This window comes from Coregonus clupeaformis, chromosome 29, assembly GCF_020615455.1.
Source record: "Coregonus clupeaformis isolate EN_2021a chromosome 29, ASM2061545v1, whole genome shotgun sequence".
NCBI classification, from domain to species: domain Eukaryota; kingdom Metazoa; phylum Chordata; class Actinopteri; order Salmoniformes; family Salmonidae; genus Coregonus; species Coregonus clupeaformis.
Genome location: NC_059220.1, coordinates 56,574,372 through 56,601,795, shown reverse-complemented (window position 1 = coordinate 56,601,795; position 27,424 = coordinate 56,574,372). Strand labels below are relative to the sequence as shown.

The 27,424-nt window shown below is 43.1% G+C and overlaps 1 protein-coding gene across 1 annotated transcript in view; it reads right to left on the bottom strand.

Moving 5' to 3' along the window:
* Positions 1-27,424, bottom strand: part of LOC121576676 (cadherin-13-like) — a 670,880-nt gene that overhangs the window by 164,592 nt on the left and 478,864 nt on the right. Inside the window, exon 8 of the mRNA XM_041890029.2 lies at positions 26,737-26,915. Coding sequence (XP_041745963.1) covers positions 26,737-26,915 — 179 coding nt within the window. The remainder of the gene's footprint in view (positions 1-26,736; positions 26,916-27,424) is intronic.

Here is a 27,424-nt window from a genome sequence, read left to right as displayed (position 1 = left end):
ATCAACCCTGCAAGCAATACAAGACTCTATTCTTATGGTGGGAGATTATAATAATGTTTTAAATAGCTCAATGGACCGTAAAGGAAATCACACTACAAACTATCACTCTCATGCTCTTAAGGAAATCATGAATGTCATGGATACATTAGAACTAGTAGATATATGGAGGCTTAAATATCCTGACCTAGTGAGATATACATTTTAGTCATTTAGCAGACACTCTTATCCAGAGCAACTTATAGTAGTGAGGGCATACATTTTCATAGATACAATGCTATTTCACAGTAAACAAATTAACAACAGACTTTCAGCACGCTTATAGGGAAGGGCACTCAACATGTATGGCACTTATTCAAATACAGTGGGGAAAAAAAGTATTTAGTCAGCCACCAATTGTGCAAGTTCTCCCACTTAAAAAAGATGAGAGAGGCCTGTAATTTTCATCATAGGTACACATCAACTATGACAGACAAATGGAGAGAAAGAAAATCCAGAAAATCACATTGTAGGATTTTTAATGAATTTATTTGCAAATTATGGTGGAAAATAAGTATTTGGTCACCTACAAACAAGCAAGATTTCTGGCTCTTACAGACCTGTAACTTCTTCTTTAAGAGGCTCCTCTGTCCTCCACTCGTTACCTGTATTAATGGCACCTGTTTGAACTTGTTATCAGTATAAAAGACAACTGTCCACAACCTCAAACAGTCACACTCCAAACTCCACTATGGCCAAGACCAAAGAGCTGTCAAAGGACACCAGAAACAAAATTGTAGACCTGCACCAGGCTGGGAAGACTGAATCTGCAATAGGTAAGCAGCTTGGTTTGAAGAAATCAACTGTGGGAGCAATTATTAGGAAATGGAAGACATACAAGACCACTGATAATCTCCCTCGATCTGGGGCTCCACGCAAGATCTCACCCCGTGGGGTCAAAATGATCACAAGAACGGTGAGCAAAAATCCCAGAACCACACGTGGGGACCTAGTGAATGACCTGCAGAGAGCTGGGACCAAAGTAACAAAGCCTATCATCAGTAACACACTACGCCGCCAGGAACTCAAATCCTGCAGTGCCAGACGTGTCCCCCTGCTTAAGCCAGTACATGTCCAGGCCCGTCTGAAGTTTGCTAGAGTGCATTTGGATGATCCAGAAGAGGATTGGGAGAATGTCATATGGTCAGATGAAACCAAAATATAACTTTTTGGTAAAAACTCAACTGCGTCGTGTTTGGAGGACAAAGAATGCTGAGTTGCATCCAAAGAACACCATACCTACTGTGAAGCATGGGGGTGGAAACATCATGCTTTGGGGCTGTTTTTACTGCAAAGGGACCAGGACGACTGATCCGTGTAAAGGAAATAATTAATGGGGCCATGTATCGTGAGATTTTGAGTGAAAACCTCCTTCCATCAGCAAGGGCATTGAAGATGAAACATGGCTGGGTCTTTCAGCATGACAATGATCCCAAACACACCACCCGGGCAACGAAGGAGTGGCTTCGTAAGAAGCATTTCAAGGTCCTGGAGTGGCCTAGCCAGTCTCCAGATCTCAACCCCATAGAAAATCTTTGGAGGGAGTTGAAAGTCTGTGTTGCCCAGCGACAGCCCCAAAACATCACTGCATCTGCATGGAAGAATGGGCCAAAATACCAGCAACAGTGTGTGAAAACCTTGTGAAGACTTACAGAAAACGTTTGACCTGTGTCATTGCCAACAAAGGGTATATAACAAAGTATTGAGAAACTTTTGTTATTGACCAAATACTTATTTTCCACCATAATTTGCAAATAAATTCATTAAAAATCCTACAATGTGATTTTCAGAATTTTTTTTCACTCAATTTGTCTGTCATAGTTGACGTGTACCTATGATGAAAATTACAGGCCTCTCTCATCTTTTTAAATGGGAGAACTTGCACAATTGGTGGCTGACTAAATACTTTTTTCCCCACTGTACATGGCGGAGACTCAATCAAGCTAGTCGTCTTGACTTCTTTCTTATGTAATTCTCGTTGAAACCAACAGTTTAAAGGTGTTACTAGGGGACAGAATGCGGTCGGACCATCATATAATTGGCATATACATTAATCTTACTGAATTTCCACGTGGGCGAGGATATTGGACATTTAATCAAAGCCTATTGGATGATAACTTGTTTTTAACTAGGACAGAGGAATTTGTAATTTATTTTTTCCGACATAACATAGGTACAGCAAATCCCCTTATTGTATGAGACACTTTTAAATGTGCCTTTAGAAGCCATGCAATTCAGTACTCATCTCGAAATTTCAATCAAATTATGATAAATGTACTATTTTACATATTGGATCACAAAGAAATTAAATTTGTACATTTCCATGTAGTTTACCAATAAAATGGTCTGAGGGTGATGTGGATATACTCAGAACACATATCCTAAATTAAATAAATTATCTCACTCCAATACATTTTAATAGAAAGTTAGCAAAAATAGATAAGATCTTGCTACCATGGAAAGGTAAATACCTGTCTATTTGTGGAAAACCCTGATTTACTCTTTAGTATTATCCCAGTTTACCTATTTGCTTATGGTCTTGCCTACGCCTAGCGAACAGTTTTCTAAATTATATGAGAAAAATTATTCCATTTTATTTGGAACGGCAAGCCAGACAAAATTAAACGGGCCTATTTAATATAATGAATATGAATTCGGAGGACAGATATTAAATATTAAAGCATTAGACCTATGACTAAAAGCTTCAGTCATACAAAAGTTATACTTTAGTAAGATTGTCTCACCCCATGATCAAGAATGGCCTTTTTCCCTTTATTCAGATTACAACCTCTCACTTTCAGTTATTTGAAAAGGAAATCATCTCCCAAATATGACTATTTCTAAAACAACCAATAGAACGTTGGTTGCAAATTCAATTTAATCATCCAGAAACGACAGAACAAATAATGCAACAAATATTGTGGGTAAACTCAAATATAGTAATTGATCAAAAACATTATTTTTTGAAAAAATGTTTAATAAAGGTATATTATTCGTAAATGATATCATAGGTAGGACACATGCAGCTAACAAAAACATATGGAGATGTCTGCTCTACCCAAAATTACAACCAAATAATTGCAGCATTATCACAAAAATTGAAGAGGAAAGTGGAAGGGGGAAAAAGTAAGGAACTTGTCTGTCGGCCCTGCATTAAAGAACATAATTGTTTAAAGAAATTGAGATAAATAAAAAATTATACAAGTTTAATTTAAGGACCAGGATTGACAGACGTCCCATATAGATTGCAAAATAGATGGGGAGAGATTTTTGACGTACCAATTCCATGGTATAGTGTTTATGAACTGATTCGCAAAACGACGCCGGATTCAAAACTTAGAATTTCTCAATTGTTATTATTATACAAAATTCTTGCAACCAATAGAATGTTATTTATATGGGGAACACAATCTTCCCAGCTCTGCAGATTTTGCTGCGAAGAGACAGAATCATTAGATCATTTGTTTCGGTACTGTCCATTTGTAGCTTGTTTTTGGACAAATGTCCAGGAATGGCTGAAGGATTGCAATATTTACCTGGAGATAACCCTGCACATAGCACTACTGGGTGACCTGAAAAGTCATAGTCAATCGATCAATAATATAATAATACTTTTAGCAAACATGTTTATTTTCAATTTACAATCTGTAGAAACAATGAGAATAGAAGGGTTCAGAACTTTTGTGAAACATCACAGTACAGTTGAAAAAGATATGGCAAATAGAAATCCAATATGGATGGTGTTAAGAGACAGATGGGAGGTGTTGAATGGAGCTTAAGGATGGGACTAATAACAACTAACAACAACTAATAACAACAAGATAACTAATGTAAAGCCTACTGTGTCCATAATAAGAATATAGATTATAGGTTGAGAGCTTTTGTGAAAGAGCACAGTTTGAAAGATATGGCATATAGAAGCAAACCGGACGGACATCATAATATAATGTAATATGCCATTTAGCAGACGCGTTTATCCAAAGCGACTTACAGTCATGTGTGCATCCATTTTTACGTATGGGTGGTCCCGGGGATCGAACCCACTACCCTGCCGTTACAAGCGCCATGCTCTACCAATTGAGCTACAGAAGACCACATGAAAATGATCAGAGAGGTTGAGGATAGAGGAAGTTCAGGAGTAAAAACAAACAAAATAGAAATATTGTAAAATTGACTGTGTCCATAAAATATATATAGTATGTACAGTGAGGGAAAAAAGTATTTGATCCCCTGCTGATTTTGTACGTTTGCCCACTGACAAAGAAATTATCAGTCTATAATTTAAATGGTAGGTTTATTTGAACAGTGAGAGACAAAATAACAACAAAAAAATAAAGAAAAACGCATGTCAAAAATGTTATGAGGGAAATAAAATGTTGCATTTTAATGAGGGAAATAAGTATTTGATCCCCTCTCAATCAGAAAGATTTCTGGCTCCCAAGTGTCTTTTATACATGTAACGAGCTGAGATTAGGAGCACACTCTTAAAGGGAGTGCTCCTAATCTCAGTTTGTTACCTGTATAAAAGACACCTGTCAACAGAAGCAATCAATCAATCAGATTCCAAACTCTCCACCATGGCCAAGACCAAAGAGCTCTCCAAGGATGTCAGGGACAAGATTGTAGACCTACACAAAGCTGGAATGGGCTACAAGACCATCGCCAAGCAGCTTGGTGAGAAGGTGACAACAGTTGGTGCGATTATTTGCAAATGGAAGAAACACAAAATAACTGTCAATCTCCCTCGGCCTGGGGCTCCATGCAAGATCTCACCTCGTGGAGTTGCAATGATCATGAGAACGGTGAGGAATCAGCCCAGAACTACATGGGAGGATCTTGTCAATGATCTCAAGGCAGCTGGGACCATAACCACCAAGAAAACAATTGGTAACACACTACGCCGTGAAGGACTGAAATCCTGCAGCGCCCGCAAGGTCCCCCTGCTCAAGAAAGCACATATACATGCCCGTCTGAAGTTTGCCAATGAACATCTGAATGATTCAGAGGAGAACTGGGTGAAAGTGAAAGTGTTGTGGTCAGATGAGACCAAAATCGAGCTCTTTGGCATCAACTCAACTCGCCGTGTTTGGAGGAGGAGAAATGTTGCCTATTACCCCAAGAACACCATCCCCACCGTCAAACATGGAGGTGGAAACATTATGCTTTGGGGGTGTTTTTCTGCTAAGGGGACAGGACAACTACACCGCAAGGGACGATGGACGGGGCCATGTACCGTCAAATCTTGGGTGAGAACTTCCTTCCCTCAGCCAGGGCATTGAAAATGGGTTGTGGATGGGTATTCCAGCATGACAATGACCCAAAACACACGGCCAAGGCAACAAAGGAGTGGCTCAAGAAGAAGCACATTAAGGTCCTGGAGTGGCCTAGCCAGTCTCCAGACCTTAATCCCATAGAAAATCTGTGGAGGGAGCTGAAGGTTCGAGTTGCCAAACATCAGCCTCGAAACCTTAATGACTTGAAGAAGATCTGCAAAGAGGAGTGGGACAAAATCCCTCAAGAAACTACAAGAAATGTCTGACCTCTGTGATTACCAACAAGGGTTTTGCCACCAAGTACTAAGTCATGTCTTGCAGAGGGGTAAAATACTTATTTCCCTCATTAAAATGCTAATCAATTTATAACATTTTTGACATGCGTTTTTCTGGATTTTTGTTGTTGTTATTCCGTCTCTCACCGTTCAAATAAACCTACCATTAAAATTATAGACTGATCATGTCGATGTCAGTGGGCAAATATACAAAATCAACAGGGGATCAAATACTTTTTTCCCTCTTCATGATGCCATCTATTTTGTGAAGTGCACCAGTCCCTCCTGCAGCAAAGCACCCCCACAGCATGATGCTGCCACCCCCGTGATTCACGGTTGGAATGGTATTCTTCGGCTTGCAAGACCCCCTTTTCCTCCAAACATAACGATGGTCATTATGGCCAAACAGTTCTATTTTGTTTCATCAGACCAGAGGACATTTCTCCAAAAAGTATGATCTTTGTCCCCATGTGCAGTTGCAAACCATACTCTGGCTATTTTATGGTGGTTTTGGAACAGTGGCTTCTTCCTTCCTGAGCGGTCTTTCAGGGTATGTTGATATAGGACTTGTTTTACTGTGGATATAGATACTTTTGTACCCGTTTCCTCCAGCATCTTCACAAGGTCCTTTGCTGTTGTTCTGGGATTGATTTGCACTTTTCACACCAAAGTACGTTCATCTCTAGGAGACAGAAGGTGTCTCCTTCCTGAGCAGTATGAAGGCTGCGTGGTCCCATGGTGTTTATACTTGCGTACTATTGTTTGTACAGATGAACGTGGTACCTTCAGGCATTTGGAAATTGCTTCCAAGGATGAACCAGACTTGTGGAGGTCTACACATTTTGTTCTGAGGTCTGGGCTGATTTCTTTTGATTTTCCCATGATGTCAAGCAAAGAGGCACTGAGTTTGAAGGTAGGCCTTGAAATACATCCACAGGTACACCTCCAATTGACTCAAATGATGTCAATTAGCCTATCAGAAGCTTCTAAAGCCATGACATCATTTTCTGGAATTTTTCAAGCTGTTTAAAGGCACAGTCAACATAGTGTATGTAAACTTCTGACCCACTGGAATTGTGATTCAGTGAATTATAACTGAAATAATCTGTCTGTAAACAATTGTTGGAAAAATTACTTGTGTCATGCACAAAGTACAGTGGGGAAAAAAAGTATTTAGTCAGCCACCAATTGTGCAAGTTATCCCACTTAAAAAGATGAGAGAGGCCTGTAATTTTCATCATAGGTACACGTCAACTATGACAGACAAATTGAGAATTTTTTTTCCAGACAATCACATTGTAGGATTTTTAATGAATTTATTTGCAAATTATGGTGGAAAATAAGTATTTGGTCACCTACAAACAAGCAAGATTTCTGGCTCTCACAGACCTGTAACTTCTTCTTTAAGAGGCTCCTCTGTCCTCCACTCGTTACCTGTATTAATGGCACCTGTTTGAACTTGTTATCAGTATAAAAGACACCGGTCCACAACCTCAAACAGTCACACTCCAAACTCCACTATGGCCAAGACCAAAGAGCTGTCAAAGGACACCAGAAACAAAATTGTAGACCTGCACCAGGCTGGGAAGACTGAATCTGCAATAGGTAAGCAGCTTGGTTTGAAGAAATCAACTGTGGGAGCAATTATTAGGAAATGGAAGACATACAAGACCACTGATAATCTCCCTCGATCTGGGGCTCCACGCAAGATCTCACCCCGTGGGGTCAAAATGATCACAAGAACGGTGAGCAAAAATCCCAGAACCACACGGGGGGACCTAGTGAATGACCTGCAGAGAGGTGGGACCAAAGTAACAAAGCCTACCATCAGTAACACACTACGCCGCCAGGGACTCAAATCCTGCAGTGCGAGATGTGTCCCCCTGCTTAAGCCAGTACATGTCCAGGCCCGTCTGAAGTTTGCTAGAGTGCATTTGGATGATCCAGAAGAGGATTGGGAGAATGTCATATGGTCAGATGAAACCAAAATAGAACTTTTTCGTAAAAACTCAACTCGTCGTGTTTGGAGGACAAAGAATGCTGAGTTGCATCCAAAGAACACCATACCTACTGTGAAGCATGGGGGTGGAAACATCATGCTTTGGGGCTGTTTTTCTGCAAAGGGACCAGGATGACTGATCCGTGTAAAGGAAAGAATGAATGGGGCCATGTATCGTGAGATTTTGAGTGAAAACCTCCTTCCATCAGCAAGGGCATTGAAGATGAAACGTGGCTGGGTCTTTCAGCATGACAATGATCCCAAACACACCGCCCGGGCAACGAAGGAGTGGCTTCGTAAGAAGCATTTCAAGGTCCTGGAGTAGCCTAGCCAGTCTCCCGATCTCAACCCTATAGAAAATCTTTGGAGGGGAGTTGAAAGTCCGTGTTGCCCAGCGACAGCCCCAAAACATCACTGCTCTAGAGGAGATCTGCATGGAGGAATGGGCCAAAATACCAGCAACAGTGTGTGAAAACCTTGTGAAGACTTACAGAAAACGTTTGACCTGTGTCATTGCCAACAAAGGGTATATAACAAAGTATTGAGAAACTTTTGTTATTGACCAAATACTTATTTTCCACCATAATTTGCAAATAAATTCATAAAAAATCCTACAATGTGATTTTCTGGATTTTTTTTTCTAATTTTGTCTGTCGTAGTTGACGTGTACCTATGATGAAAATTACAGACCTCTCTCATCTTTTTAAGTGGGAGAACTTGCACAATTGGTGGCTGACTAAATACTTTTTTTCCCCACTGTAGATGTCCTAACCGACTTGCCAAAACTATAGTGTGGTTGTAAAACACATTTTAATGACTCCAACCTAAGGGTATGTAAACTTCCAACTTCAACTGTATGTATGTATATATATATATATATATATATATTTGCGAGAGAAAAAAAAACATATGGGGGATTGGAAGTGATGCAGACAATCACATTGATGGAAGTTACAATCTATCTGCAATATTAAAGCTGATTTACCCCCAAAAAAAAACAAAACAAAAAAACTGTTTGACCTAAAAGTTGAGAAAACAAAAAAGGCTGTGGAACCAGTTACTGTTTCTGTTACTTAATAATAATTAGTTGAAACAATTCACTTATCTTTACCCCCTTTTTCGATATTGTCTCATCGCTGCAACTCCCCAACGGGCTCGGGAGAGACGAAGGTCGAGTCATGCGTCCTCCGAAACATGACACGCCAAACCGCGCTTCTTAACACCCGCCCGCACCAATGTGTCGGAGGAAACATCATTCCACTGACGACCAAAGTCAGCCTGCCAGCGCCCAGCCTGCCACAAGGAGTCGCTAGAGCGCGTTGAGCCAAGTAAAGCCTCCCCGGCCAAACACTCCACTAACCCGGACGACACTGGGCCAATTGTGAGCCACCCTTTGGGACTCCCAGTCACGGCCGGTTGTGACACAGATCGAACCTGGGTCTGTAGTGATGCCTCAAGCACTGCGATGCAGTGCCTTAGACCGCTGCGCCACTCGGGAGGCCCTAGCTTTTTTTTTTTACGTTGAGGGCCAAGTTGACAAATGGAAGGTAAACATCCAAAGAACATCAAGAACAAAGCAAGGGAAGACCACATGATACCTTGGCCATCATATCAACATGATTGATTATAACGAGACAGACACACAGGTACAACAAACCCGGGAAATAATGTTATCTGTCCTCCTGTCACTCTTACTTACATATCTTGTTATTGTAGCGGCTCTCTTTTAAGTGTTACTTTGTGTCTGACAGAGATTGGAGTTTAACAAGCATCTCTCATAGCCCATCTGTTTACACACATTTAGAGGGACAGAGGTACAGAAGGACCAAGACACAGAGAGACAGTGATACAGACAGACAGACAGACCCTCAGAAGCACTCAGGGCACTGATTTGTACACGTCCATTTTGGCTCCATATATTTCATCCGTATGGAAGTGGAGGGCGAGGGGCTGCCAGGCCTATCGATTGGCCGCCGTTACCAGTGACAGGTCCCAGATTGCCCAGTGAAAATTAGAAACCCACAGAGTCACCACCATTAACAGTCTGTCAACATCAGTTAGGTTACAGCCAGACCAACAGCACCACAGACCTACACCGTAACCTACACCCCCAAAACTGCTGCTTCAATCACATTAGCCTGCGTGTGTGTCTGTGTATGTGTATGCATTTATGCATGCGTGCGTGCTTGTGAGCGTGCGTGTCAGTAACACCTGGCAATGCTACCGCAAAGGAATCTAAATTAAAGACACAGCCTGAAACAGAGCTGTTCAAATAATTCATAGCAGGGTGTTGATCATTCAATCTGCAACCATTGCTCTTTTATTGGCGCATATTGAAGCAAATCTGACTTGCCATTATGTCCTTTTCCTTTGGACTCACATTTAATATTATACTCATTACTACTGACTGGTTTGTCTTAACCTAAGGAGCTTAACACTGCTCTTTGTTTTAGCAAAAAGGTAGCAAAAGGTAATCTGGGCTGGTTTGTAAATACTTTTATTTTAGTTTTATTACCAACATTTTCATATTTTTCTAGTGATTTTAAGCTTACCACAAGCCTCTCTTAACGTGTTGGCATTATGAACCCAAGTGAAGTTCCCCAATGGGTTTAAGAGCAAAACACCACACTACACAATGCCTGTCTGTCACTCAGAGTGCTTTACATCCTCAGAGCAGGAGCAGCATGGGTCAGAGGAGATCCAGAGGAGATAAGTAGCAGCACATCATTATACACACAACCTCCCGCTGACCTTTCATTGTGCTTCAGCAGGAATCACAGGCTGTAATGAGGGGAGATGAGTGGAGACACACTTAGTATAGACCAAAGCCTCCGCTAAGTATGGTACATGCACACATCATGTAAGATGTGTGCTGTGAATAATTTTAAATGATAGAGGAATGTGGGAATGTGGTATGTATGGGTGTGATTAGTGTGGTATGGGTGTGATCTTACACTCTCTCAGCTTGACCTCTTAGATATAGGATGTAAAAACCAGTAAGCATATCAGTTTTTTTTTTACATAACACCCATTGCAGGGACACCACACAGAGAGGTGATAAACTACACAGTGCCTGTGGTGGGTGGTGGTGGGATACCTGATCACCATGAGCCTGATTCATCTGAGAAGCTGACTGGTACTGAATGAGGGGTGTAGGCCAGATAAAGCCTGGACTGACAGATAAAGCCTGGACTGACTGACAGATAAAGCCTGGACTGACAGATAAAGCCTGGACTGACTGACAGATAAAGCCTGGACTGACAGTGCCTCTGTGGCTGTAGAGTGATGAGCCCTGGGTACTGGGTCCTGGGAAGGTACAAGGTGATACTGTCTGTCAGAGGGAAGCAGAGAGTGGAAGTTCTACTCCGCTGTGATCCAGGTACTGATGACTGTGGACAGGATGTAGGATAGTCTTGATGAGGGGAGGGGAGGTGGGCTGTGTCAAGAGGGGAGGCAGGCCCTGACAGCACAGTGGACTGGGAAGTCTATTAATCACCATGCGCCACAGCCGGGAGACTGAGACAACAGCTCAAAGCACTAACATGACACATACACAGGCACGCACACACATGCATATACAGTACACACACATATACATAATAACACATACACAGACCATTTTTCAGGGCCATCAGTCCGACAGACAGCTAGTATAAATCACACATTATACTCCTGAGTGGCGCAGTGGTCTAAGGCACTGCATCGCAGTGCTAACTGTGCCACTAGAGATCCTGGTTCGAATCCAGGCTCTGTCGCAGCCGGCCGCGACCGGGAGACTCATGGGCGGCGCACAATTGGCCCAGCGTCGTCCAGGGTAGGGGAGGGAATGGCCGGCAGGGATGTAGCTCAGTTGATAGAGCATGGCGTTTGCAACGCCAGGGTTGTGGGTTCGTTTCCCACGGGGGGCCAGTATATAAAAAAAATATATATATGTATTCACTAACTGTAAGTCGCTCTGGATAAGAGCGTCTGCTAAATGACTAAAATGTAAATGTTAATGTGCCTGTCAGTCAACTCAACCCATCACATCTGCCATGGGAAGGGCCACGGGTAGTACAACTAGAGTTTTATAATATCATTTTACATCCACTGCAACATACTTTAAGTTAATTCCTTCATATAAAAAAACAAAACAACCCAAAGCATTTGATACCCACCAATTGATTTTGCCATGAGAGAAATGCCTGAGAATGAGAGTGTTCTGTAGTTCTGTCCAGCGTTTGTGAGACTGTGTGTGTCCATCAGATTGACTACTGAAAGACTACTGCTCTATGAGACTTGCAGAGATTGAGAAAGATCTGGGCCCGTATCTCTAAAGAATTTTTGTGCAAAAAGTGGCTCCTAGCGGCCAAATTCTAAGAAAATTCTCAGAGGCATGACGTTTTCTTAGAATTTCCCCTAAAAGTGACACGAAAATCCCAGTTAATATAAAAGCTATTCCTCAAGAGTCCTAGCGCTTAAAAGGGCTCCTAAGGCGAGATCTGCTAAGAGCAGGGAAGAGGACTTTTAGTGGCTTAGGAGTTACCCTAAGCAGCTGCACAAAATGGCCAACAGAGGAGGCAGGAGAGATGTCCTGCAAACACTGGATGACAGGGAATTATTGAGACGCTACAGATTGGATCGTGCAGGAATCATGTTTGTGGTGGATCTCCTTAGAGATGCAATTACTTCACCAACTCGACGCCACAACGCTATTACACCGGAGAAGAAAGTAATCACAACCCTGAGGTATTTGGCAACAGGGAAAATGCAACAATGCAGCAGTGATGACTTGGGTCTGTCCCAATCCTCCGTCAGCAGATTCATCACCCAAACACTGACAGCTTTGTCACAACCTAATATTGTGACACAATTTGTTTCATTCCCGCTGGATGCCCGCACTTTACACACACATAAAAGGGCATTTATGGACATTGCAGGATTCCCTGGCGTTGTGGGTGTAATTGATGGAACACATGTGAGAATAATTGCGCCATCAGAGGACGAGGCTGTCTTTGTTAACAGGAAGAATTTCCACAGCATCAATGTGCAAATAGTGTTCAATGCGGCCTGGAAGATTTTGGACATTGTGGCTAAATGGCCAGGCTCCACACATGATGCGAGAATGCTCTCCGAGAGTGGCATCAGACAGCTTTTTGAGAGACGCTATGTGCCAGCTAGGATATTAATATGAGCAAATGAGACACAAATCATTATTTGAACAGGGTGTAATGAGCTTAAGTTTTCACATATTTTAGATTCTAATGTTAGGCTATAACCCCTACAGCTTACTATTCATTTTCCAGATATTTTCTTGAATGTGAAATATTATTTACAATTATAGTCTGCATAAGATTAGAGTGTATAATTATGTTTATTGATTTGAGGGTACATCCTTTGCTCATTATCACCAAAAGTTCATTTTCATCAAACTTGTAGGATCAACCAATCACGGCTTTTGAAATGATGACTCATACCTAGCAACGGGGTCAACCACACCTCCTCACTAAGATAGGATTTTTCATCCATTCCTGGCTCAGAGTTCACTGAAAATGTTCTGGAATCACTTCTAAGCTAAAACTCCTGGCAAGGAATTTTTAGGTTAAGTTAGGAGCTCTCTGAGAGGATTCTCAGAATCTTTAAGGATACGGGCCCTGATCTCTAACGTCTGTCTTTTTTGTCTGATCGGCGACATGAATGCTAGTTCACAGCCCCGAGGAAAATGGCCCCCATCAGTGTGTGATATTAGCTGTAAAATATTATAGTGTGCCATTGATCCAAAAAGTGAGAGGCATATAGAAATGAGAGAGGAGCAGACAAAGTGGAGTAAAAAATATATATGGAGGACCTGAATATGCATATCAAGACAGAATTGAATGCCTGAGAGAGAAAGCGGTGGAGGGAAAATCAACTTGAATTCAATGTGACACAATTGATTTTCCAATTTTCTCTGGATTGCTTTGCCTCCCGGGCGCCAGAGAATGTCTATCCAAATACACTTACAGCTCAACCTGAATTATGTTCAATGCATTTACATAGTAGAGGGACAAAGTTTTTCATCCAGGAAAAGTAGTTTGGTGTGACAGACAGAGGTGTGACGTGGGATACATACAGTATTTATGAGTATATGTTTAAGTAGTTGAGGTTCAAATATCTCCAGACAGACTTTTTAAAAATGATAGGTTAAAAACAACCCAATTTGGGTTATTTGGTAACCCAGCGCTGGGAAAATATTGGACAGAACACACGCTGGGTTATTTTGATGCAGTCAGTTGGGTTGCGTAAATAACCCAACATGTTGGGTTGTTTGGATTACCCAAACATGGGTTAATTTAACCATCAGTTGGGTTTATATTCACTTTCATGTTGGGTTGATCCAGCAGCTGGGTCTTTTTTATAATAATCCATATAATAAAAAGAGGCGTGGCCTATTAGGGGTGTGTCTTTAATGTAGTTATCTTTGACCACCCCCATGAGAGTAAATGTCATTCCTGTTCATCATGTTACGTATGTACATTGCACATTTCAATTTCCCTTGAATATTTTTGGACTTTACATATTCTAATATAAAACTAATAACACTATTATGTGACCCAATGCCTGCAACACAGCAGATGGGTCAGCCAAACAACCCAGGATTTTTTAGAGTGTACCTAGAAGATAGCCTTCAGTCATCCTGTTCACATCTGCATCTCAGCTCACTCACACATCACCCACTGTTACTACACCTGTCTGTGAATGCTATATATGTAATCCCTGCTGATGAAATGTACCAAGAAATGTAACATGTGTATGTATAGGTCGTTATCAATAAAACATCACAATAAGGTGTAGAGTGTTTGATATGGCTGTTGGGGGGCACAGAGACCTCCTGCTCCGCTAAAACCATTGACAGCTACGTGACGTTTTCAAGGGATTGTAAAATACATTTTTGAACTATTTTGTTTTAATATCGTCACCTCTTGAACATCATAGTCAGAACCACACATTTCCAATTATTACACATTTAGCTCTATCATCAGAGTTATATAGCAAGTAACTGCATGCTTTTCATGATCAGTACACATCAATTGATCATGTATTTTCAGATACATAAAGGTAGCCTATCCATTTGGCATGTAGCTAGCGAGCTAGCTAAGCAAACAACATGTGTCATTCAGCTTGCTTCATCAGAGATTAGGCTTTTGGAAAGAGCTTGACATCGGCAAGTCCTTGTCCTGGTAAAGTTGTCAGTCGAACTACTGTCATCACCACTATAGAGGGCAAGCAAATCAAACAATATTTGGATATAGCCATGTAGTTTATCCCTTGAAAGTTAGCTTGTTAATTAGCTAGCCATATTGACGTGATCTGTTATTAGCTAGCTAGCGGATTTGACGTGGTCCATCAATCAATTTAGCCTATCATGTCTGTCAGCAGCAATTGTGATTATACACTTAATAAGGGGATAATGTTATCCAACTTCACTAGGTTGGTGCTGGAGGTGGCGCTGGAGATGGAACTAGAGGGAATAGCAGCCAATTTACGGTTACTTACCAATTGTGTTATTTTGTGTATTTTTTAAAACTGTTTTGGTACATAATGTTTCTGTCATCGTTTCTTATGACCAAAAATAACATTGATTTGGTTTAGGACCTCGACTTCAATGAGTCAGAGGCAAATTACATATTGATTATCCAGGACCAAGCCCACATCGCACCTATGTGTTGATTTCCTGACTGATCTTCCCCTCTCCCAAGGTAACACCAACATCCTGGTCGTTGTGGACCGCTTTTCCAAGGCCTGCCACCTCCTTCCTCTGCCCGGTCTCCCCACGGCTCTGCAAACTGCGGAGGCTCTGTTTACACACGTCTTCCGGCACTACGGGGTACCAGAGGATATAGTGTCTGACCGAGGTCCCCGGTTCACATCCAAGGTCTGGAAGGCGTTCATGGAACGTCTGGGGGTCTCGCTCAGCCTGACCTCTGGGTTCCACCCCGAGTCTAATGGGCAGGTGGAACGGGTAAATCAGGATGTGGGTAGGTTCCTGCGGTCCTACTGCCAGGACCGGCTGGGGGAGTGGTCGGTGTTCTTGCCATGGGCAGAATATGCCCAGAACTCTGGGGCACTGTCATGACTTCCCAAGGCTGCCTCCCCTCCTTGTTCAGGCAGGCTTCGGCGTTCATCGTCACCGGCTTACTAGCCACTTTCGCTCCATATATCATCATTCCATTTGTCTTGTCTTGTCAATTACACACACTTGGTTCATATCCCCTCATTAGTCTGTGTATAAGTGTTCCCTCTGCCCCCTTGTCCTTGTGGGTGATTGTTTTATGTGAGTTGAGTGTATGTCCCTGCCAGTGCATGTCCCTGAAGATCTCGTCCACAAAGGATTGGAAGACTGATGGAGCATTCATCAACCCGTACGGCATGACGAGGTCCTCATAGTGCCCAGAGGTGGTACTAAATGCCATCTTCCACTCATCCCCCTCCCGGATCCGCACTAGGTTGTACACGCTCCTGAGATCCAATTTTGTGAAGAAGCGCGCCCCGTGCAATGACTCGATCACACTGGCTATGAGAGGCAACGGGTAACTGTACTTCACCGTGATCTGATTTATGCCCAGATAGTCAATGCACGGGCGTAAACCTCCATCCTTCTTCTTCACAAAAAAGAAACTCGAGAAGGCAGGTGAAGTGGAAGGCCGAATGTATTCCTGTCCCAGAGATTCGGAGACATATGTTTCCATAGCCGCTGTCTCCTCCTGTGACAGAGGATACAAGTGACTCCTGGGAAGTGCTGCGTCTACCTGGAGATTTATTGCACAATCCCCCTGTCGATGGGGTGGTAATTAAGGCAAGAGACAAATCGGCATATTCGGGGGGAATGTGCATGGGGGAGACCTGGTTTGGACTTTCCACCGAAGTTGCACCTATGGAAACACCTACACACCTCCCTGAGCACTGACGTGACCATCCCTTCAGAGCTCTCTGTTGCCACAAAATAGTGGGGTCATGATGGGCCAACCAGGGAAGCCCCAAAACTACAGGAAACACAGGAGAATCTATCAGGAAGAGACTAATACTCTCCTCATGACCCTCCTGCGTTATCATACCTAGTGGAGCTGTGACCTCCCTAATCAGGCCCGATCCTAAAGGACGACTATCTAAGGCATGTACATCAACAGGAACAATAGGGATCCCTAGTCTAAGTGCAAATGCACGGTCAATAAAGTTCCCAGCTGCGCCTGAATCTACTAGCGCCTTATGCTGGGAATGCGGGGAAAACTCAGGAAACTTTACACAGACATACATGTGCGCAACAGGGAGCTCTGGGTGAGTCGGGTGCCTACTCACCTGGGATGATCCACCAGTGCCCTGCCTGCTGCCTCGACTCCCTGGGGAACCTCCCCAGCACCGACCAGCAGTGTGCCCTCTGCGGCCACAGGTGGTGCAGGAAACGGCCCCCCCTCCGGTCAACCTACGAGTAACACCTCCGAGCTCCATTGGTGTAGACTCGGAAGTGCTGGGAGATAGAACGGACGGACCCCAATCCGAGCGTCCGCGGGTGGCCAACAGGTTATCCAGCCGGATGGATAAATCCACCAGCTGGTCGAGTGTAAGGGTGGTGTCCCTGCAGGCCAGTTCCCGACGAACGTCCTCCCGTAGACTGCACCGGTAATGGTCAATCAGGGCCCTCTCATTCCATCCCGCACTGGCAGCCAGGGTCCGGAAGTCCAGTGCGAAGTCCTGTGCGCTCCTCTTCCCTTGTCGGAGATGGAACAAATCCTCGTATTGAACCAACGTAGCGTCTATCCCGCCCCATTCGGCGTTGACCCACTCCAGCGCTTTCCCCGACAAACAGGAGATGAGGGCGGACACTCTCTCGTATCCCGAGGGAGCCGGGTGGACGGTCGCCAGGTAGAGCTCCACCTGGAGCAGGAACCCCTGGCACCCGGCAGCCATCCCATCATAGGCATTCGGGAGCGAGAGCCGAATCCCACTGGGTCCAGGTGACGGAGGGGTGGACAGCGGTGTGGGTTGAGGTGAAGTTGATGGGGGTGTGGGAAAACCCTCTCTCTCCCATCGCTCCATGGTGTGCAGCACGCGATCCATCGCTGTGCCCAGATTGTGGAGCATCATCGCGTGCTGCTGGACGCGCTCCTCCACCGGTACCGGAGGACTGGGTGCACCTGCTGACTACATAGGGGGTGCGTGATTCTGTCAGGTGTCAGTGTGCAGCAGTAGGACGGAGTCAGGCGCAGGACACAGAACTGAGTAAATAATGAACTTTACTCGGAAAAGCAATAAATCTAATTTCCACGCAGGGAAATACAAATGCTCACAGCAGTACATAACACCAAACAAAAAAAACAATCACGCACAAAACCATGAGGGAAGCAGAGGGTTAAATAGGGAAATAATCATAACGTGATGGGAACCAGGTGTGTACAATCAAGACAAAACAACATAGAAAAAGAAACGTAGATCGGTGGCAGCTAGAAGACCGGTGACGACTATCGCCGATAGCCACCCGCACAAGGAGAGGCACCAACTTCGGCGGAAGTCGTGACAATTGTTTTGCATGGAATAATTGAGAATGTGTCGTTCTGACTGTTTTTCGAGAGGTGATGATATTACAACCAAATAGTTAATATTTATTTAACAATCCCTTGAAAACGACATGCAGTTGTCAGTGGTTTTAGCAGAGCTGGGGGGCTCCTTGCCCCCCAGCAGGAAAATTGAACGCTCTGCACCTTATGTTGACATTTTATTGATAACGACCTATATACGCTTACGTCTGTCTGTCATATATACATACGCAGGTTAGAAATGACTCATTTCACTTAGAGACATTAACTATAAACATGCAATAAAGGGGTGATTGCATTCAATACAACTCTGTAATCATGCAATGATTTCTCAACGGAAATCAATAGCATCCTTCATGAGCACACAGATCAAGTGCTAAATGTATGCATTAGACACAACACTAACACATTTATCAATTCATCTACAGTATGAGAGTTATAGCTCAGAGATCCACTCGTTGCCGTTTGCTAGTGATTTCCCTGTTCCAGCTGAGAGGTTTCTGTTGGACTTGTTGGACAGAGCCAATGCTGGTGGATGAGTGTGTATCACCTCAATTAAACTGCGCTTTAAGTGTCTGACAACAGCTAATATTCCTCTTCCACGAGCACAGCGAATCGATGTTCTGGCATTCGTCACCCCGCTGAAAAAGCAATCATGCCGTTGTCTTGCTCCGGTTAAGGAATGGAGAGACACTGCCTCCGCTTGCTCATTAGAATGCACCACCGACACCCACCCCCCCAGCCTTCCCTCACCCCCCTCCTCACCTCCCCAGCACAACGACCCCTCTCCTGCTTCCTCCGTTGTTATAGTCTCTTTAATGACAATAACAACAGTTCTTTAAAGGTCCAATGCAGCTGTTTTATCTCAATATCAAATAATTTCTGGGTAACAATTAAGTACCTTGCTTTTCGATTAAAATTGTCAAATGATCAATGGTCAAAAATATCTTCTTAGCAAAGAGTAATTTCTCAAGCAAGATAATTTTGCTCTGACTTTTTAGTCATGGTCATAGTGGTAACTCCATGTCACCCCACTTTTACCAGCTAATCATAGTTCACCATTCCCCGTGCACCTCATTGAACCCCGCTGCTGCCGTCAGAGCGAGATCGCGTTCAGAAGAGAAAGGACTCATTGGACTGTTCCTCAAGTTTCTGTATATGACTTCTGTTAGTGTGTGCATCTAATTGTAAGTAGGGGAGAGTGGGGTTAAGCTAAAAGGGTAAATTGAGCCACCCTTGTTTATAGGAAACCATACACAAAATTAATAATTTGACCAAATATTTAAGTAGAGGTCATAATTTCATTGAGACCGTGCAAGGAGAAACCACATGGATAAAGTTAGGTCCCAAAAACTCAAAGTCAAATTAATTTATTGTGTTAGAAGTTTCATGATGCTTGTATCTAAATCAAAGTAGATAATTTAAAGATTGTTCTACACATCAGTTGGTGTCTCTATAAGCTTCAATAAACCTAAAATGTAAGTGTATCCTTGTAGCTGTGTGGGCTATTATAGTAAAAAGGTTTGCCTTGGGGTAAGTTGAGCCAATGACCATGGGGTAAGTTGAGCAAATGGTTGAGCCAATGGCAAGTTGAGTTTTCTTCCCAGGAGTAATGCAATGCATTATGGCTAGGATATGAGGTAACAACAGGCCCTGGCCTATGATAAAAAGTGTTTAAAGAAAGTACAAAGTGTTTGTTAGGTGTTAAGCCTGTGTTAAAATATGCTTAAAATGATTAAAAGACAAAAAAGAGATTGTGATTGTGTTGAATTGTGTTTGGGAAATAGACATGATGGACATGGTCTTAAAAAGGTAGCAGTAATATTTCATTCAGTACAGAAATGTATAACTTGGGCAAAGTTGTGCCAAGAGAACACTTTTTTTTTGGACAAGCTATGTTTTCAAAACTGTAATGTTTACATGAATTCTGATTATGTCCACGGATACACAACATCCTGAAATATACGTAGATATCTTTGTTAGAAAGAATACTATATTTCCCTTGACGGAGTGATGCTGAATGTAAAACATTTCTTAACTTACCTCACTCTCCCCTACTGTCCTACATGTCAATTACTTTAGTTGGATGTTGTTAAGGAGGTCAAGTTAATATTTAACATGTTTATGAATTATTTCCTTATATGTGTCTCATGCTACTGCTAGCCAGCTATGCCAGAATGTTAGCCATTAATGTTAGATTGTTAGGCCTGGTGGTGAAGCGCACATGTATCGTTTAAAGGGAAATATATTCCTTTTGTATTGTCTGCTAATGCACATACTGTAGCTGTGTTTATGGACATTCAACACCTTTATGTAGCATGTAACATAGCCTGTGCCTCGTGGCACAGATACAATTCCACGTCATGGTATTGTGCACATGCGCAGATCTTGGTTACATTGCAGTCACATTTCAATTACTTTCTATGTCATTCCATTGATGTAGATTTAGCATACAGTGAGGGAAAAAAGTATTTGATCCCCTGCTGATTTTGTACGTTTGCCCGCTGACAAAGAAATGATCTGTCTATTATTTTAATGGTAGGTTTATTTGAACAGTGAGAGACAGAATAACAACAAAACAATCCAGAAAAACACATGTCAAAAATGTTATAAATTGATTTGCATTTTAATGAGGGAAATAAGTATTTGACCCCTCTGCAAAACATGACTTAGTACTTGGTGGCAAAACCCTTGTTGGCAATCACAGAGGTCAGACGTTTCTTGTAGTTGGCCACCAGGTTTGCACACATCTCAGGAGGGATTTTGTCCCACTCCTCTTTGCAGATCTTCTCCAAGTCATTAAGGTTTCGAGGCTGACGTTTGGCAACTCGAACCTTCAGCTCCGTCCACAGATTCTCTATGGGATTAAGGTCTGGAGACTGGCTAGGCCACTCCAGGACCTGAATGTGCTTCTTCTTGAGCCACTCCTTTGTTGCTTTGGCCGTGTGTTTTGGGTCATTGTCATGCTGGAATACCCATCCACAACCCATTTTCAATGCCCTGGCTGAGGGAAGGAGGTTCTCACACAAGATTTGACGGTACATGGCCCCGTCCATCGTCCCTTTGATGCGGTGAAGTTGTCCTGTCCCCTTAGCAGAAAAACACCCCCAAAGCATAATGTTTCCACCTCCATGTTTGACGGTGGGGATGGTGTTCTTGGGGTCATAGGCAGCATTCCTCCTCCTCCAAACACAGCGAGTTGAGTTGATGCCAAAGAGCTCCATTTTGGTCTCATCTGACCACAACACTTTCACTTTCACCCAGTTCTCCTCTGAATCATTCAGATGTTCATTGGCAAACTTCAGACGGGCATGTATATGTGCTTTCTTGAGCAGGGGGACCTTGCGGGCGCTGCAGGATTTCAGTCCTTCACGGCGTAGTGTGTTACCAATTGTTTTCTTGGTGGTTATGGTCCCAGCTGCCTTGAGATCATTGACAAGATCCTCCCATGTAGTTCTGGGCTGATTCCTCACCGTTCTCATGATCATTGCAACTCCACGAGGTGAGATCTTGCATGGAGCCCCAGGCCGAGGGAGATTGACAGTTATTTTGTGTTTCTTCCATTTGCGAATAATCGCACCAACTGTTGTCACCTTCTCACCAAGCTGCTTGGCGATGGTCTTGTAGCCCATTCCAGCTTTGTGTAGGTCTACAATCTTGTCCCTGACATCCTTGGAGAGCTCTTTGGTCTTGGCCATGGTGGAGTTTGCAATCTGATTGATTGATTGCTTATGTGGACAGATGTCTTTTATACAGGTAACAAACTGAGATTAGGAGCACTCCCTTTAAGTGTGCTCCTAAACTCAGCTCGTTACCTGTATAAAAGACACCTGGGAGCCAGAAATCTTTCTGATTGAGAGGGGGTCAAATACTTATTTCCCTCATTAAAATGCAAATCAATTTATAACTTTTTTGACATGCGTTTTTCTGGATTTTTTTGTTGTTATTCTGTCTCTCACTGTTCAAATAAACATACCATTAAAATTATAGACTGATCATTACTTTGTCAGTGGGCAAACGTACAAAATCAGCAGGGGATCAAATACTTTTTTCCCTCACTGTATGCCTACCAGTTATTGGGCCTTTGTCCTGTAAGTGTATTTCTATAGACTGCGTATTTGGTTTTGCCCCTTACATTATATCTAGTCTTAAGCAGTATAGAGATTGTGTATACAGTATATGTCATTATTGTGTATACAGTATATGTCATTATGTGTATTCTAGATACTAGCATGTTTACTAGGCTTGGGCGGTTTACTGTATATACCGTATACCGGGGTATTTGGAAATAGCCACTAGTGCAACATATTCGGCAGAAAATAGCTTAATGTTCATCAGATGAAAACAGAAGTGCAACGCTATGTGGCTGGCAGCCACACAAGTAAATGAGCTTACAATGAAAAAGCATATTTCTAATGTTTAGGCCTATCATAGAAATAATGTAGCCAGCTACATTTCCTAATGTTTTGCTTAAAGTTAATCTTGCATTTTACCTGAGAAAAATAGGCTGGCTACACCTAGAAAAGTACCTGAGAAAAGTATTTACACATCAGTCAGAGCACTGTCTGCTGATAGAATGCCCGTTCGGGAATTTAGAAGTGCAACTGAAGCACAAAATGTGTCTGATGCCGAGCAAAAATTACAATAAGAAGCATTTTAGATCTGCGTTTACAAAACGCAGCAAGATATTTCTTATGCGTTTTCTTTTATTTTCTGCGTGAAAAACGCAGAATTCTGCTTTAACACGACCCCTAAGTTTAACTTGCTATCTAAGTAAGTGGCTGAATTAATAAGGTAATGGGGCATCATATTGTGTTAGCTTACTGCCGTGTTTGAGAAGTCAAAGCCCTTTTGGATGAGTTATTTGTACAGCTGCCACTGCGATCTTGATTTCCTTGACTTTTTTCTCCTCTACGTTCTTGGCCCGTCTGCTCCTCCCCCCTCTCCCTCTCTGAGCAGAGCAGGCAGGCCCATTGCACTAGTAACTCCAGACTCCACACAGAAACAGCTGTAGACATGCTGCTGGAGAGCCAGCACCGTCCTTCCTTCAGACAAGCATGAGCCAAAACTTTGTTCATTTGCACAATGTCTCTCGATCACATTCGCTTGTAAGTGTCCAAACTCATCAAAAAATGACATTCGGTAGCTCCTGCCTACATATGTATAACTTTATGAGCTGGATTGCCTGTCTTTGCAATTCGTTTATTTTTGTTTTTATTTTTGACTAAGCCGGTAATACCGTAAATCCCGGGGTGAGAGAAGAACGGTATGATGATATTCTGGATACCGCCCAACCCTAATGTTTACCTCTGTCACGGTTTCGGCCGAGGCTGCTCCTCCTCCTGGTTCGGGCAGGCTTCGGCGGTCGTCGTCCCCGGAGTACTAGCTGCCACCGATCTATGTTTCATGATCGTTTGGTTTTGTCTTGATGTTGTACACCTGTGTCTTGTTAGTCCTCGTTAGTGTCCTATTTAGTTCTCGTTGTGTGTGTTTGTCTTTGTGTGTGATTGCTCTTCTGTTTTGTGTTGGAGCTACTATTTTCCCTCCAGTGTTTTGGAGAGGCTTTTCGCACATGTTAGTGCGCCGTTTGTTTGACGCCTGTGTGCGCCGTTATTTCGCCTTCGGGCTTATTGTGCTTATTTTCTACGTGAATATTGCACTAAAGTCTTTTGGACTGAGCTTCTGCATCCTGCGCTTGATTCATGCACCACACCCACCTTCAGCACCCCTTGACAACCTCCACAGTCTGTGAGCCTCACCGGCCAGCTTATTAGGGACACCCATCTAGGATTGGACCCCTAGATGGGCCATTATTTGTCTGTGTGTGACCCACCTGTTAGCTTCCACAATTCTTGCCATTCTCCTTCAACCTCTCTCATCAACGAGCTCTTTTTGGCCGTAGGACTGCCGCTGACTGGATGTTTTTTGTTTGTCACACCATTTTCGGTAAACCCTAGACACTGTCATGTGTGGAAAGCCCAGGAGGATGGCCATTTCTGAGATACTGGATCCGGCGCCCCTGGCACCGACGATCATACCACACGCCAAGTCGCTTAGGTCATTCGCTTTGCTCATTCTAATATTCAATGGAAAAGTAACTGAACGCCTCGATACCTGTCTGCCTGCTTTATATAGCAATCCACGGCCACATGACTCACTGTCTGTGGGAGCGATCCATTTTCGTAAAACGGGTGGTGTACCTAATAAACTAGCCAGTGTGTATTGTATGTAAGCCATTACTCATAGTTATTCCTTTCTATTCTTTCTCCATAGAAGCACTTCCATTAATACGCTCTCACTTCTACTGTGAGCACTGTCAATACAAGGAATCTGCAATAAACCTGTTCTGAAGACATCCGACTTGTTCTTGCCTAAGGTGGCACAACTTTATCCACTAGCACCTATTCATGGGTTGCACATTTCATCACAATATTGTTTTGAATGTACATTTTAGGACTGATGCCCAGCTGAGCATTCTACTCAATGCAGTCTCAATTGGTCCTGATGAAGATTTCCTCTAAAGTGCATTACTGTGGCTTGGAACACGATGACATTTAAAAAGGAGGCAAATTACAACATGCTTTTGTCATCATTGTGATGTCTCCAGATTTACTTCAGATGCAGTATAACTTCAGCTAGATAGTTAAGATAGAGGGGAGAGCGCCAACATTTTTGCCCCTGTTCAGAAAGACTTGGCATTAACCGTCAGTCAGACATCAATATGTTGCGGCATCTGTAGAATGTTGATAACAATGGCAATGACGCGACCAAGTGACCAAGAGGTGCAACCCATGAATAGCTCTCTAATAGTTCCTCGTAATTCATGGTCCTCCCGGATCAGCCCTTAGTATTTTTCACTCATAGTTTGGATATACATTGCATTCGGAAAGTATTCAGACCCGTTGACTTTTTACACATTTTGTAACATTACAGCCTTATTCTGGATTAAAATGTTTCCCCCCATCAATCAACACACAATACCCCAGAATGACAAAGCAAAAACAGTTTTAGCAAATGTATTAAAAAAATTATCCTTCAATATGACATTTACATAAGTATTCAGACCCTTTACACAGTACTGTGTTGAAGCACCTTTGGCAGCGATTACAGCATCAAGTCTTCTTGGGTATGACGCTACAAGCTTGGCACACCTGTATTTGGGGAGTTTCTCTCATTCTTCTCTGTAGATTCTCTCAAGCTCTGACGAGGTGGATGGGGAGCGTCGCTGCACAGCTATTTTCAGGTCTCTCCAGAGATGTTCGATCAGGTTCAAGTCCGGGTTCTGGCTGGGCACTCAAGAACATTCAGAAACTTGTCCCGAAGCCACTCCTGCATTGTCTTGGCTGTGTGCTTAGGGTCGTTGTCCTGTTGGAAGGTGAACCTTCGCCCCAGTCTGAGGTCCTGAGCGCTCTGGAGCAGTTTTCATTAAGGATCTCTCTGTACTTTGCTCCATTCATCTGTCCCTCGGTCCTGACTAGTCTCCAAGTCCCTGCCACTGAAAAACATCCCCACAGCATGATGCTGCCACCACCATGCTTCACCGAAGGGATGGTGCCAGGTTTGCTCCAGACGTGACGCTTAGCATTCAGGCCAAATAGTTCAATCTTGGTTTCATCAGACCAGAGAATCTTGTTTCTCATGGTCTGAGAGTCATTTTGTTGCCTTCTGACAAACTCCAAGCGGGCTGTCATGTGCATTTTACTGAGGAGTGGCTTCCGTCTGGCCACTCTACCATAAAGGCTTGATTGGTGGAGTGTTGCAGAGATGGTTGTCCTTCTGGAAGTTTCTCCCATCTCCACAGAGGAACTCTGGAGCTCTGTCAGAGTGACAACGGGTTCTTGGTCACCTCCCTGACCAAGGCCCTTCTCCCTAGATTGCTCAGTTTGGCCGGGGGGCCAGCTCTAGGAAGAGCCTTGGTGGTTCCAAACTTCTTCCATTTAAGAATGATGGAGGCCTCTGTGTTCTTGGGGACCTTGAATGCTGCAGACATTTTTTGGTACACTTCCCCAGATCTGTGCCTCGACATAATCCTGTCTCGGAGCTCTACAGACAATTATTTCGACCATGGCTTGGTTTTTGCTCTGACATCCACTGTCAACTGAGGGACCTTATATAGGCAGGTGTGTGACTTTCCAAATCATGTCCAATCAATTGAATTTACCACAGGTAGACTCCAATCAAGTTGTAGAAACATCTCAAGGATGACCAATGGAAACAGGATGCAACCTGAGCTCAATTTTGAGTCTCATACCAAAGGGTTTGAATGCTTATAAGGTATCTGTTTTTTATTTTTAATACATTTGCAAAAATTTCTAAAAACCTTTTTTCGCTTTGTCATTATGGGGTATTGTGTGTACATTGCTGAGGATTATTTAAAAAAAATCAATTTTAGAATAAGGCTGTAACGTAACAAAATTTGGAAAAGGTCAAGGGGTCTGAATACTTTCCGAATGCACTGTATATATAAAACACAAGAAAATCACGGTTTTGACTGCACTGGGCCTTTAAAACTTAATGGTAGTGAGGCAGTGAGACAGAAGCAGTGTTGTGGGGCCCCATCAGATCAGTCTGGAGAGGCTCCCAGCCCAGCCCAGCACACCCACCTCTCTGTCCAGCAGCATGGGGGAGATGACAGTGACAATGTTGCCACTCTCTGGGTTGATGTAGAACATGTTGGGCGAGGGTTTGTCAGGCGACTGCCTCACAATGTTGTAGCGCAGCACCGCATTCTGCAACCTGGGGTCATCAGCATCCTCCGCTGTCATCTTCATCACCACGGTTCCTATGGAGACAGATAGTTTACAGTTAGAAGCACTATCTTTGGCACTACCTGTCAAGTGTTAGAAGGTTGCAGCACTATCTCACAGTTCTTTTTTTATATGATTTTATTTGATATTTTATAAAAAATACAAAACATTCACATACAAACAACTACATCATACAAACATCACTACATCACACCTGCCCAGAACCACTAGCCCCTAAGGGCTCCCTTATTATTTTCTGCCACATGGCCTCAAACTGCACAATTTTGGTAAAAGTTTTGATAATAAAGCATTTGACCTTTCCATTGCGTGAACGACGGAGGATTGATGATTTCCAGTTTTTGAGTATACGTTTTTTAAAGATAATTGATGAGAAGAGTATTGTCCAACCCATCGGGTATCTCACTGCACCCTCATATGGCATGTCCATTTACATTGCAATACCTCTGACATCCATCTTTCCAACTCCGCCCATAACTTTTGAATTGTGTAACATTCCCAGAAGACATGAATTATTAATTCATTA